This window comes from Crinia signifera, chromosome 5, assembly GCF_055691185.1.
Source record: "Crinia signifera chromosome 5, ASM5569118v1, whole genome shotgun sequence".
Classification (NCBI taxonomy): Eukaryota; Metazoa; Chordata; class Amphibia; order Anura; family Myobatrachidae; genus Crinia; species Crinia signifera.
This window is the reverse complement of record NC_139221.1, coordinates 222,506,244-222,521,155: the sequence shown is the minus strand read 5'-3', so window position 1 is coordinate 222,521,155 and position 14,912 is coordinate 222,506,244. Positions and strand designations below refer to the sequence as shown.

Below are 14,912 nucleotides of genomic sequence, written 5' to 3'. Positions count from 1 at the left end.
AAACAGTAACCCACTGTATTATTAACAGAAAGCTCTTTTAGAAACATGTTTTCACTATTTGTTTGTCCCTATATTTAATTGTGATGAAATATTTTATAGGAGGTTCACTAGAAACGGTCATTGCTCAGGATGAGCACTTACCTGAACACACGATTCGAGAATTTGCCATTGATATCATTTTGGGGCTTCGCTACATCCATGAAATTGGTATTCTCTTTTGTGATCTGACTCCCAGGAAGGTAAGAGCAGTGTTAAGTTGAGCATATGTTATGATATTGGTCCTTATTCCAATATGGTGGTCCTAGTGATTGCTGTAGCTGTCTTTTTCCATCTGCAATTGTGAATTGTATATGCTACTATGGACAGCAGCTAAAATGAGCATTGGGATCTGTCGTATCATATCTGTTTGATGGCATACAAAGTGCTGTTACATCGGTGCCACTGTAGCAAATCGAATCATGTTGCAGATTCTGAGTAAACGAACAGGCTGGGATGCAGAGGGCTCTGTAGTAGCAAGTAAGATCGCAATTGCTAATTTATTTACGCCCGGAAAAGTAATCTTTTCTGCGTTTAACCGACTATTCCCTTTTGCCATCCAAAATGCTGTCTTCCTGTCACTCTTGCAACTGCGGCTTTTAAGCACGTGCAGTAAGAAAACATTGACCAATATGCATACAATAGCTCCTAAGCTACCACATCTGAATCAGGCCCAATGTGATGTGGTAGTAGTTTAGTGATGGGTTTCTGTCTTGGTATCTTGACACCTATGCCATTTGCTAACTGTAACAGGGCCCAAATACTTATCTAGTAGAATACTTCTGCAATGGTCTGTGAGCTCCAGCAGTAACTAATTTCCTTGTAGAAATTACAACTGGCTCAAATATTCTTCATCATTTACAAACTGGAGAGAAAATAGTTTTGCTAATTGAGTATTCTTTTTTTTTATACATGAAAACCATCAATATAATCAGCTGTCTGAAAGTGTAAACTATCTAGTGATATAAACAGTGCTCCAGCCAATTAGCTCCCAACTGTCACAACATGACAGGAGCTGAATACATAACAGAAGCTGATTGGCTGAAGCACCATTTATTATATGCAAGGTTTTTATCACTCACCAAGGGTTTATAAATGAGCTCCATAGAATGACACTAAAAGGTTCTGGGCTGAGTGATCCTGATATTTTGGTGATAAAGAACGAGGGATCTATTTATGAAGCCGCTGTTTCTCTGCTTACCATCCGTGTTAATATTGCCATTCTGCCGCAGTGACCGCTTTTCTTTGCTGGTAAATCACAAAGAGGATCTTTAGATTGATAAAAAGAATTGAAAAAAATAAATAAATTTCCTATGATACAAATAACTGTGATATGCATCCATATGGAATGTAAGGAATAGTTAAGACATCTGAGATATTAATAAATAAGGAAATAAATCTATACAGTATATTGATTTTATTTGTGTTATTGTGTTACATAGATTCTGCTGGATGGACCTGGCACTTTAAAATTAACAAACTTCAGTTTTTCAAAAGCTGAAGGGGAGAATCTAGAAGAATTCTTTGCAATGGTGGGAGCAGAGGAGAATGCTGGGGATACAGGAGATTCTACACCACGAAGAAATTTAAGAAACCGCATAAAAGGTAATTAAAGGGCAAATTGTGTGATGCATCATTTTCAGCAGACTTTAAATCAGTTTCAGATGATCTTCGACACTATGGGCTTGATTCTGGTTGGCTTGGTAAGCTGCCAAGATCGCAGCTTACTGAGCGCCTGAGATTCCATCTGTCCCAAAGACCGCCCCCCCTCCCCCGCGCCTCCGCTGCAGGATGATTTCAAATTATTTATCCTGCCTTCGCAAATCAACTGACTTTTGATTGTGTGTGCCTGGCCAATGGCAGGGCGGGCGCTGACGTTCTGTGATGTCAGCCGCCAGCCGCGCACCATTGAGATCGCCCATAAAATGCTAACCATTCCCATAGGGGTGCTCCATTCCTGCCGCGATCTGCCCCTGGCCCACCCTGCTGTTTGCGAACGGCTCGGCGACTATGCAAGTCGCTGCAGCCATTCACAAACGGTGGCTTCACATGTGCATAATAGACCATGCGCATGCGCAGTCACCAAAACATCGGGACGGGGCAAACCTCGAATTATTGCGATAGAACTAGAATCACCCCCTATGTTTAATAATATTGCAAGATGCTTTTTTTGTGCTTGGATCACAGATTTTATTTTTATATATTGCCAGCAATTCGGGTAACTTCAGTTCAAAGCGTTGTACCTCATAGCGGTGCGAGGGGTAACTATGAGGCAGCACATCGATATGACCTGAATTTCCTCCATCTTGCATTTAATACAGTATAATGAGAAATCCAGGGCAATTCTATGAATAATGTGAAATGCGGTAGAAAAGTTACGGAATAACATCTGAAATATAATGTGTATATATTACTATAGGATCTCCTGTTTATGCTGCCCCAGAAGTCATCAAAGGAGCAGATTTCTCAGCTGCTAGTGATCTTTGGTCCTTAGGATGTGTGTTATATGAAATGTTTGCTGGTAAGTTCCACCAGATTTTGCTACTTGTGTGTATGGATTTATTTCTGCACAGCTAATTTTTAAATGAGTAGATTAAGTTTAATATAATAGACAGGGTCTTTGGGTCGACACAAGCATTAAGTCGACATGGGGAAGGTTAACAGTCAAAATGTCGACATGGGATTTTTAACTTTTTTTAAACCGACATGTGCCGACAGCCGGTATTTCATGCCCTTCCATGGTGGGAGAATAAAATAGTGTGGCGAGCGTAGCAAGGCAAGCGCAGTGAGCCATGTGGGGGGACTTGGTGCATTTTTAGTGTCCATGTCAACTGTGTCGACATTCAGGACAAATAAGTGAACAGCCTTTTGACTGTCAACCTTCCCCAAGTCGACCTAAAGACCCTGCCTTATTTACCACTCTGAAATTTTCTTCCAAATCCATAAAGTGACAGGCCCAGAACAGACTCCCTTGATCAGAATTTTACTGGTGCATTTTTCCCTGCTGTCCAACTGGCCCTAACCCACATAGGGGCAGATGTATTAAGCCTGGTGAAGAGATAAACTGGAGATAAAGTGGAAGGAGATAACGCAACAGCCAATCAGAACCCAACTGTCATATTTCAAACACAGCTGATTGGCTGGTGTGTTAACTCTTCCAAGTTATCTCCACTTTATCTCCAGTTTATCTCTTCTCCAGGCTTAATACATCTGCCCCTCTGTTCCAAATCTATCCAGTGGAAGAGCAAGAACAAGCTCTCTGGGTCAAAGTGTTACCAGGACACCAACCCCCCTAAAACTGGGCCAGGATCCAACTCTAACACCTTGTATTGATTTTAGACACAATGCATGTTAAATGTGCATTTATATGATTGTGTCCCTGGCCCTACAAGTGGTGAATTTTTCCACTTGAAACCCTGCCAGTATTTTTAGTTGAACAATGAAAAGTAGGTGTACCAAGTTTGACCCAGATCCATTTAGGCATGTACCTATGAATAAACACACACACACACTTAACAATCCAGTACTCTTAATACTGTAACATCTGGCTGCGTGCCTATGCTATATCTTTTAATATTCCATAGGTTTAGTGGAAAATATTCAACAAATCTAACATGGCACTGCAGAGAAATCTTTACTAGGAGTTACTTCAGCAAATACACACAAATTATGCTGAAAGCTGCTGTCTATGGGGGTGCTTCCAGGCCTCACAGAGCCCCTTCATCAGGAAAGCGACTTGTGCATAAAAGCAAGAACAAGCTTTCCTTGTTTTTGCTTTTATGCACAAGTCGCAGAATTTTTTTCTGAGGTCCTCAGAAATCTCCTTTGTTCATGACATGATACACTTACACAAACATGTGTTGTGTACTCACACCTCATTGTCATTCTGTAGACTAAAAAATACCTGAACTAATTACACATTGAAAATATCTGCTAAGCCTAAAGGTTCACTTACTTTGGACACTCACATGTATATGAGATTGGATCACTTTCAATAAAAAAGTGAGCATGTCTAAACAATTTTTTTAGCGTCCTTTATTTGATTTGGTTCTCTTAAGGACTATGGGGATTTTCAATCCCGGGTCACCACTGTCAGGCTGCCCCGTCAGCTGTGACCCTGTACCATTTTCGGCCGGCTTTGGGAAGAATCGGCAGGCGTGATTCAATGTCCCGCCTGCCCAATGCCTAAAAGATACAGCCGTGGATTTTCGAGCTGTGGCCGGGAGCATGACAAACCACGACCGTTCTCGGCAGAAGCAGTCGGGTACGTTCTGCCGAGATCCCTGTTCAATGCTGTCGGGATAGACAGCATTGAATAGGGCCCGCCGCTATTTCCCCCGTCTGAGGTAGTTTTAGGCCAAATATGAATGAGATATAGAAAATATAAAATGAAATATAGAAAACTCTGAAGGATTCCAAACACCACTGTATATGTTTTATGATGACTTTGGGACTTGATAAGTGTTTATGACCGTACTGCATTTTATTTTTGGTATTTGTCAATTTAGATATTTGTCAATTTCTTAATTTGAAGTTCAAACCTAGGTCTTTATCTTTCATCTGTATATTTTCCATAATTATTTGAAATACATATATTTCACCATTTTTAGGACGGCCTCCATTTTTTTCTGAAAGCTTCTCAGAACTAACAGAGAAAATCGTAAATGAAGAATTAAGTCCACCCGAAGGTCTGTAATTAATTTTATTGATTTTTAAATCCAAAAACAAATAAAATTGAAAACTACTCCCTATGAAACCCACCTACTAAAGTACAGAAACATTTACAAAGGTCTGTCATTTAGTTTAAATGTTGGGTACTTATGTATTATCTGGACTCCCATGTTAAATGCACCCCATTTTTTCATACCCCTACTATCCAACTACGCATGGAGTTGATTTTATATAGTGTGGCGAGCGCAGCGAGCCACCGTGCCCGAAGCGTGGCGAGCGCAGCGAGCCCCGCGAGGGGACACGGTCTCATAAGAAAACCGGGAGTCCAGATATTACATAAGTACCAAATGTTGTATGCCTTCATTTTCCTTATGAAATTAAATAAACAAAATAACATTATTGTGAAATCTTGTTATATTATAGGCACAGTGATGCCAATAGAGTTACTGGCTGCATAATTCTGTCCATCCCAGGCTACAATCCCCTCATCACATTGTCTTTGAATGGGCCAGAATTTAGTAGACTGAATCAAAAATTCAAATTAATACAATTTTAAAATACATTTTTTAATGTTCTTATCCCTGGTAGAACTAGACATGCTTTATAAATTTTCATAAAATGCAAACTGGTCTCTCAGTTTTGCCATATTAAACTAAAATATACTAGCTGCAGTATAAATTAAATCATCCCCAAGAATCACAGCTTTATACCAAATATCTCCCGTTTCAATAAATATCATAAATTGTTTGATAAATGTGTGATTTAATGAGCAGCTCTTTAATATATCTACAATTAAAGATGATCAGTCTTATTATACTGGATAAGAGACATCAACATTAATATAATGCAGTGTGATTTTAGAATATATATCTTTAGTTGGCTTGCACATTAGAATATGGATTTAATATACATTATTTTCCAAAGATGCTGCTTCCTAATTTTTAAATGTCTGACCAGGGCCAGCATCTGCCAAGCCATCTGCAGAGTTCCAGTCTTTACTCAGTGCATTACTACAGAAGGACCCCCTGAAACGGTATGTGCAGTGTGTTGGTAGGTTAAGTACAGTATGACTGGGAAAGTGCACATTCATACAGTAACTTTTTTTACAGCTTGCAATATCTTCTTAAAGAGGGGGATTTTTATATACGTCCGCACTTACAATATGCAGACATTTTAAAACAGTATGACACAAGTTCCCAAAGGCGATGAGAGTCCATCGTCCAATCCGGAACAGGAGATAGGGCTACACATTTGTGAAATACGGTCAACTGAATTTTTCCCTATTTACAATCAGGCTGCAATGTAATCTTTGATATAATCTACATGATGTCGTTTATAACAAAGATTATGTTCCAGCTTGATTGTAAAAAGGGAAAAATTAAATTCCCGTTATCTCATAAAAGTATGAAAAGTGTAAAATAGGAATGCAAATGTAATGCTTTTAAGTCCAACCATGGGGCCATCTGGTGTCTGTCTGGTGATCTTCATGATGACGATGGGCCTAACGTTCTGTGGAGGCCTGGAGCTGCATTGGCGTCTTATTAATTCTGCCCTGTGCGTATGTGATGTGCGCTGATACCGCTTATTCCCCATGGTTGAATGTGCTGGTGTGTGGTAAATGACAAGGGTACTCCTGTCTATATCAGTGCTGCTATTTCAAAGATAGCCTGCCAATATGCAGGGCAATGTATGAACAGTCAGTAGCACTGTCCATTCTGACACCTGCAGCTATCGATTTTAACAGTTGCAACCAACAGCGTCATCCCTGGCTGCATGATGTGCCCATTCCAGGTTACATCTTGCTATAGAAACAAGATCTTGTGCATGCCCAGAGGAGTTGTCAGGCAGGGGGACCCAGCGCGTTAGCTCTAACTTTGGCTGGGATTGCCAGGGGGGGAGATTTTAATCTTGCAGAATAGATGGTAATAAATCTTGTTGTTGTTATTTCCTGATTCACCTTGGTAATGAGGGGAAGCAGGAAGAGCTAGAACTCACAATATCTTTCTTGAATCATGTCATTACTTTTTTATTTATAACGCACCACAATTGGTAACAGACTAATATGGACAGTATATAATGATAATAATATACAGTACAGATTGAGTATCCCATATCCAGATATCTGTTATCCAAATTTTTCTGAAAACCATAGTTTCCGGAATGTACTAAAAGCACTACTTTGGGACATCTGTAACTGGCACTACTGGGGATATGATATGTAACTGGCACTAAATATGTGCAATAAAATGATTGCTTAGCATTCAAATTCAGAGCCTGAGATTGTACACAAACTTTGTTTCATGATTCAAAACCATGTTTTATGCACAAATCAAATATATTTGTGTGTATTTGATGTGTTTATACAACATAAATGCATTTTGTGTTCACACATGGGTCCTGTCCTCAAGATACCTCATTGAAATTGAAAAATATTCCGAAATATGGACTTATCCCTTATCCAAAATACTTCTGTAAATGTATCCAATGGTTAAACACTCTTTTATTATACTTAATTCATTGATAATTGCAATAACAGCGTAAGTAAGACTTACAGAAAAGCCCAAACCATAAAACCCAATCAACAAAGGTAATACGCCTACATATAATAATGGTAAATAGGGGCCGACGTTGCTGCGAACGATAACTCAAAATATCTGCCAAAAATGCCAGCATTGCTCACTTTTGAGTATAAATAAATACAAATAGCCAAGTCAATTAATTGAAGTTTAGTTAAATATTGCACCTAAAAAAACCAGAAGCTGTAAGCGACGCTGGCATTTATAACGTATATTTTGAGGATCTCTCACAGCAATGTTGGCACCCAAAGGGTCAATGATGTACACCAGTTCTACAACCTCAGATGTTGCTGACTATGGGCCACTGTTAAAATGCTTGGGAAAATGTTTGGTGCAATTTCAATGGGTTTTCCCGATGATGTAACCGAATCAGCTGTTACCTACATTCTAACATGTATTAAAGCGGTTACCTACACTCTAGCATGTATTAAAGTCAGCTGGTAGTGATGGTATCTGCTGGTCAGCTCTGGTTAGATCTATTCTGGTTCTTAACAACTATTCTGTGCAGCATAATATTTTATTAATCCATATGTAGATTAATGAAAATGGACTTATGTTTACAGAGGTCATTCAGTACTTATATGTTAGTTGGGCGCCCACTTTAGTTAGTACGCTCATATCCCCACTATCCATGTCCACGTGGAGTTGATTTTATATAGTGTGGCGAGTGCGAAGCGTAGCGAGCCCCGCGAGGGGATGCGTAAAACTAAGCAAATAGCTTAGTGGGCGCCCAACTAACATATAAGTACCGGTCATTCTTCAAACTACTGTACTTATATATTATTTTCTTTTAGGATTATGTTGCCTGAATTACTGCGCCATCCGTTCTGGAAAGATGCATTCTCAGGTGGTGACAGTGGTGTCCCAAATGTTGGTCTCCTCAGGTATGATACTGTAGGTTAGCAGCCACTTAAAATTGTAAAATGTTAGGCACTGGTATAGGTATCTATTATATGATATAGGTATTCTAATTATGTTGTTAATCTTTATTTGTATAATTGCTTTGTTTAGTTGCTTATTACTTTTATTGGTTCTACAGCATGATTTTGGAGAACCCAGGCATGCGTTAGACTAACCACTTTATTTGAATCATTACATAAGCAGCTAATTACGTGCTAGTAGATCTGTTCTACAGGTGTGTCCTCATAATCTTTGCTGCAGTCACGAGAACACAGCCGCTCTTGTTTGTGAGAATCTTCTTGCATCTGGCATTTATTTATCTTTTTGGTAAAAATGCACTTTAATGTAATACACTGTGACTAGGATGCACAGGGAGACTACTGATTATTTTGATATATGCCACTCTTATATCTGCAAATTTGCAAGACCCAAGGTTCAGTTAAGATGCCGTCCCATTAAAGTGAAATCCCACTTAGTGAATTAATGTGCCTGCTGTGGGAATAGATGTGTACAGCTGCATAACGATTCGCAGCCGTGCAAATCCCATTGCAAATGATTTTTACACTAAGCACAACTAATCTCTGGTCCAGAGTAGCCGTACTTACTGCAATGAAAACAGGCATATCTGACCTGTTGCTGATGTCATACACCCTCCATTAAAAAGGCTTACACATGCTTACCATTTTTTACTTGGCAAGCTTTATTTTTCTTAGCACTCTCACTAAACAGCCGCAGGGGCGTAACTAGTACTTTGAGGGCCCCATAGCAAAATCTTGAAAGGGGCCCCCTCCCCTATTGTTACTACAATACCCCTTAGGGGGGCAGGAGACTGAGAGCAAAGTGGTCTATGTAATTCAGCCCGCTGTGAATAATGATGGGAGGGCGTGCCCAGGGCTATTCAAAGGGGGAGAGGGGAGGCTAGAGGGGAGGGGTGGCAGAGCAGGAGATTGAACGCTTGTGACAGCCACAGACATTCACTTTGTCCCACCTAATCTACCCCACCTAACCCAAGTACAAGGGGAGTGTGTAGCTGCATGTACCTCTCAGTCCAAGCAAGCAGTGCAGGGAATCAGGTCTTCCTCTCCCTGGTATGGCCTTTCCTGCTCCTGCTCAACATGCCTCCTCCCTAGTGCAGTGTTTCCTGGTGCCGCTCACATGCCAGGCCTTCCTCTTCCCCACGCGGTATCACCTGTTTTAGGTCAGTCACCACGCAATTGTTCCTCTCCTCGAAATGGCCATCCCTGCTCCATCCAGCGACTCCCTATCTACGGTGCAGTCCCCTCATGTCACTCACCGCACCGGGTCTTCCCCTCCCCGGTGTGGCCTTTGGTGCTCCGTCCAGCGACTCCCTCTACACGATGCAGTCCCCTGGTGGCACTCACTGAGCCGGGTCTTCCTCTACCCGGCATGGCCTTTCCTGCTTTGTCCCGCTCACAGCCACTCCCTCTCCCCCTACTCTGTCCCACTCCCGCACCTCCCTCTCTGGTGCCACTCACCATACTGGGCTTCATCTCCCCCACACTGCCTTTTCTGCACCATCCCACTCTCAGTGCCTCTCTCCACTGTGCAGTCTCCTGATGCCGCTAACCGCGCCGGACATCCTCTGCCCGGTGCGGTGTCTCCTCCATTGCTCACCAGGGCTGTAGGCATGTTAAACGCACAGCTGGGGGAAAATAATCAAAAGGGTGCAGTGGATTGCCTTGGGGCCCCCCAAGCTGCTGGGCCCCATAGCAATTGCACCCCCTGGACCCTCCATAGTTACGCCACTGAACAGCCGGTTACCACGCCCAAACGTCTACCTACTATCAATCGCCTTGCGAATTGCCCACTGAAGTAAAATAACAGGATTTCATTTCTGCCGCGCACGCGCATTGCAGCACATGTGCATGCGCAGTCAATCAATAATCGATCATGGTGCTAATACGTGGCTGTGCGACCAGGTCTGAATTACCCCCTGAGTCTCTGAATCTGTACACAAATCTCTACAAGGTAGCAGCAGCAGCCTTTTACCAATACAAGTTCTGTTCTGCTCTGTATATTGACAGTATCACACAATATATGAGCATTGCATCAAATGAATCTTCCCAAATGTTAACATAGCTGCCAGGACCTGGCTGCTCACATACCCCAGGCACTTCACGCAGCATGGCGTATTGAGGCTAGATCTATGAGGACACATCTGTGCAGTATGTGGTTCTATAGAGTAAACCCAGTGACCTGACTGTTAGTCTGGAAGCAGGGATGGAAACAGTGTGGTGGGTCTTTAGAAGTATTTTACTTCTATTATTGTTCAAAAAGAATGTAAAAACTGAGTCTTTAACATGTTTGTTTTATTAATTAGTGACTGCATCTGTAATCACTGTATGTCACATGCCTGTATGTGTCTATGTATAAATGATTCTGTTGCCTAGCAGAACAGAGTATATTAGTGTGCTGTAAACTCAAAACATCAAAGAATACCACAGCTAAGTGACTAGCTAAGGAAGAATTTAATTATATTCTTAACTACAATTATTCATTCACTTTTGTCCTAGAAGAAGTTCCACGGGTCTGACAACTCAAAACCTGATTCAGACCTGTTAGCAAGGCTGCAATTTTTGCAGATGGACAAAACCATGTGCCCTGCACGTTGGATAAATGTAACATGTGCAGAGAGAGTTAGATTTGGGGGCGTTACTTTGTTTCTGTGCACGGTAAATACTGGCTGCATTATTCTTGAGGTTCCCATACACGCTGCGAGAATGTGCATGCGATGTGATGTGATCCAAAAACAGTACAAAAAGGTATGTGCAGCATCCCATCACATCGGAACGCACGCTGCTATCGCAGTGTGTGTGTGGGTCCTTTAAACTGCAATTTAGATTTCACCTTGAGCACACATCACCCAATTGAACTTTCTCTGCACATTACATTTGCCCCTCCTGCAGTGCAACATGTTTTTTTCCATCTGCACAAATAGCCTTGCTAACATGTCTGAATATGGCCCAGCAGTGAGAGTCCAGGCTTTTGTCACCATCTAGTGGGCATTATGATTATTGTTCAGAAATGTCCTTAACAAACACATGGGGCCAAATGTAATAGTGTGAGAATCAGAAAGTGAGAGATTTTGGTAGAGTTTTTGCTTTTTTTTTTTTTTTTTTAAAGCGTCAATTAATGACTTGGTAAAATCAATCTGGATTTTCAGTGCAATTGATTGCTGCTTTAAAAAAATGGGAAAACTCTCCCAAAATATCTCACTTTCTCACAAGTCCCACACTCTCTTACATTTGGCCCATGATTTCATTATCTGTGCTTAGTACGAAATTACGCTTTCTCAGCCTATTCATTTTTTGTGTTTATCATTACATTGAAACATTTGTTGATTTACATTATTCTAAATATATCAGCCTGAGGAAAATACTGTCTTATGTATTGAAACGTTGCTGTGGGTGATTAAAATATTCCCATTTATCAAGGCTGTAGTGCTGCTATTCTCGTTCGTCTATATATAGATATATAAATAAATGTACTTTAGATTTTTTATATTTGTAATTGGCAAAGCTATATTAACATTGTAACTCAGTAACAATAAAATAGATAAGCTAACCGACTAGGGAAGAGCATAGCAGGGGAAGGGAGAGAACTATAGAAACCATAAACAGATAAGCATATGCACTTTGCTCAGATACATCTTCAGAATAATTTCCCAAAGGATCCCTAAAACTGACTATCAACGCGAACCCGAAGCGTGGCGAGCGGCGGCGGTACGCGTCCTACGACCTTTTCATACCCCCACTATCCACGTCGGCGTGGAGTTGAGAATAGAAAGTGTGGCGAGCCACCGAGCCCGAAGCGTGGTGAGCGCAGCGAGCCCCGCGAGGGGACGCGGATACCTTCACAGGTATCCGCGTCCCCTCACGGGCTTCACAGGTGTCCGCGTCCCCTCGCGGGGCTCGCCACGCTTCGTGCTCGGTGGCTCGCTGCGCTCGCCACACTTTCTATTCTCAACTCCACGCCGACGTGGATAGTGGGGGTATGAAAAGGTTGTAGGACGCGTACCGCCGCCCCTCGCGGGCTCGCTGCGTTCGCCACGCTTCGGGTTGGCGTTGATAGTGGGGGTGGTACAGCCTCAAAAATGCCATTTGGGGGCCATTGAACATGTTTAATACTAATTCCAACGCATTTGGATGCTTTTCAGTGCAAAATCGTTTGCGGTCGCATGCAATCAAATAGCATGCGATGCGATTGCATACGATTTTGTAAAAAGACGTCAAAAATCGGTAAAAATCGCATCGCATCGCATGCCACTATATATGGCATGCGATGGGAGCCGTGATAATCCACAAGTACCATCATCATATCCGGGGTGAGATCTGAGCATGAGAAAGAAGAGTGCAGATGCTATTGCCAGCGTTTACGTGTCTTTGCAACAGAATGTGCTGCTTGAATTGATCCCGATGTGTTCTACTCTGGCTATCCATGTGGTTTGCAAATTTGTTGCTGGTGTTACTTAGGTTAGCAGTGATATGGTCTATGTAATATGTTACCAGTTACTTTTGATTGTGGTGCTCAGGGAGAGAGGCTCAGGTTTTTTTAGGTTAGCAGCAATTTGATACTAAGGGGGATATTCAATCACCGACGAGCATCTCCCGTCGGGCCCTATTTAATTCTGTCTTCCCCGCCAGCATTGAGCAAGGTATCTCGGCAGTACGAGCCCGACATCATAAGCTGTCGGGCTCGTTCTGCCGAGAACGGCCAGAAAGTGACGAGCTGCCGGCTGCAACTCGCGGCCGCGCCCCCTTCTCGTCCCGCTGCAGGCGGGGCATTGAATCCCGCCTGCATGTTTTCGGTCAAGCTGACCGAGAACGGGACTGGGTCACGGCGGTCGAGCGAGCTTGACTGCTGTGACCCCCACATTGAATACCCCCCTTAGTGCATTCTAATATAGGTCTTACAAGTTTTCAGGTTTGGGTAATACAGTAGAGAGTGCATTCAGGTATCTGGACATTAGTTACTAGTTTTAGTTTTTTGCCTAGTACAATGGCCCTGGCTCAGAGTTGCACATAGATGCAGTCACATTTCAGGCTGCCAGACCCCTATCCATGCACTTGGGAAAGTAGCGTGTATGTACACCAGTCTTATGCTTGTGCAACCGATTAGTCTGAAATCAGCCCTTATAAACGCTCACTTCTGAATAGCCGGCAATTATGCCAACATGCTTATAAAACTCACTTGATTCCTGGTTACTCCCACTAGTCTTTTAATTGGTTGTTTAGTAACAACAATTGACTTAGAGTGGAGAGTAGCCCTTTGGATAAGGATAATATAGCAATTTGAGCCGAGAACCTTAATCCACATGTTCTGGTTTGCATGGAGTGGTAGAAATCATTGTGGGATTAAAAGAAACGGGTCTGTGTTCTGGGAATTTTGGGACAAATCTTCTGTATCTAGAGGTAATTAGAGATAACGCAGAATCTAGCTTTTGAGTTTTTTTCTGAGTCGACCCTGGGGGTATATTTGCTAAAGGTTGATTTTCATCTATTTTTATTGGTTTCAAATCAATGGAAATAATGTGCTTCCATGGATAAAATACACATTATAAATATTTAAATATACATAAAAAAGTATAGACATTTTGACAAACTCTAGTGCAATGTCTGCTATATAGAGCCCCCAAATGTTCTGTTAGTTGGTTAGTGGGCTGGTTTGTAAAAAAAAATAAAAAAATCTGTGAGCGAATATACCGGTGTATATATTTTGTATAAAGTAAAAGGAATTAATATTGAATTTTTCCGATGTAATTAATTATAAAGGATCTTGTATATGTTTGGAAATTTTAGCTTTATGATTAAATATATTTGACAAATAAGTAATTGTGCACTTTTACCATGGCAGGATAAACAGTGAGGCTTTGGCTGGTGACAACAAAAAGGAGCCTGCGCCTTTACACAAGTCATTTAAGATTGGTTAGTATCTGCAATCGCTTATTCAATCTCTTTTAGTAACTCTTTTTAATAATTGGTGTATAATTCTTATTTGTATTTTGCCATTCAGAAAATCCTGCAGATTTAAGACCCAAAAGTGCCCTTGATGGAGAATCAAATGAGACAATTTTCTCGCTCAGGTAACTGAGAAACACAAATGTGTTTATCATTAAAAATAAGTAACATTTTTGTTTCTGCATTATTTGCATTGCTCTTTCATGCAATAGCAAATAGAACTAGGATATGGCTTCAGGGGTGGGGTTCTGTGGGGGAAGAACCGCCAACTTACTACATAGGGGCTTCAGGGGTCTGTGGGGCAAGAACCGCCTACTCACTACATAGGGGTTTCAGGGGTGGGTGTCTGTGGGGGAAGAACCGCCTACTTACTACATAGGGGAACATGTTACATAGCATAGAGTAAATAGCTGAATGTTGCTCCCAATATACACACACATGAAGAGAGAGAGAGGGTTCTTGTGTAGTTTCACGGCGCCACGGGTTGGGTACGCTCGCCAAACTATCTAAAATAAAGTAACTTAACTCCATGCCAACGTGGATAGTTCCTACCCCCACTATCCACGTTGGCATGGAGTTAATTTTAGATAGCGTAGCGAGCCACCGAGCCCGCAGCGTGGGAGAGAGTAGCGTTATAAATTACTTGCTTGTTGCACTTATAAATATGAGTCGTGGTATATATTTTTACCATCAGGTAAGTGGTGCGGCGAGTGGTGTTCACACATGGTTAGATAAAAGTGATTGAGGTACT

At 41.7% G+C, this 14,912-nt stretch overlaps 1 protein-coding gene across 1 annotated transcript in view; it reads left to right on the top strand.

The window, feature by feature from the left end:
• Positions 1-14,912, top strand: part of ULK4 (unc-51 like kinase 4) — a 704,158-nt gene that overhangs the window by 28,051 nt on the left and 661,195 nt on the right. The window contains exons 4-11 of the mRNA XM_083188569.1: positions 100-239; positions 1,479-1,641; positions 2,456-2,557; positions 4,647-4,724; positions 5,665-5,740; positions 8,078-8,167; positions 14,058-14,128; positions 14,217-14,286. Coding sequence (XP_083044695.1) covers positions 100-239; positions 1,479-1,641; positions 2,456-2,557; positions 4,647-4,724; positions 5,665-5,740; positions 8,078-8,167; positions 14,058-14,128; positions 14,217-14,286 — 790 coding nt within the window. The remainder of the gene's footprint in view (positions 1-99; positions 240-1,478; positions 1,642-2,455; positions 2,558-4,646; positions 4,725-5,664; positions 5,741-8,077; positions 8,168-14,057; positions 14,129-14,216; positions 14,287-14,912) is intronic.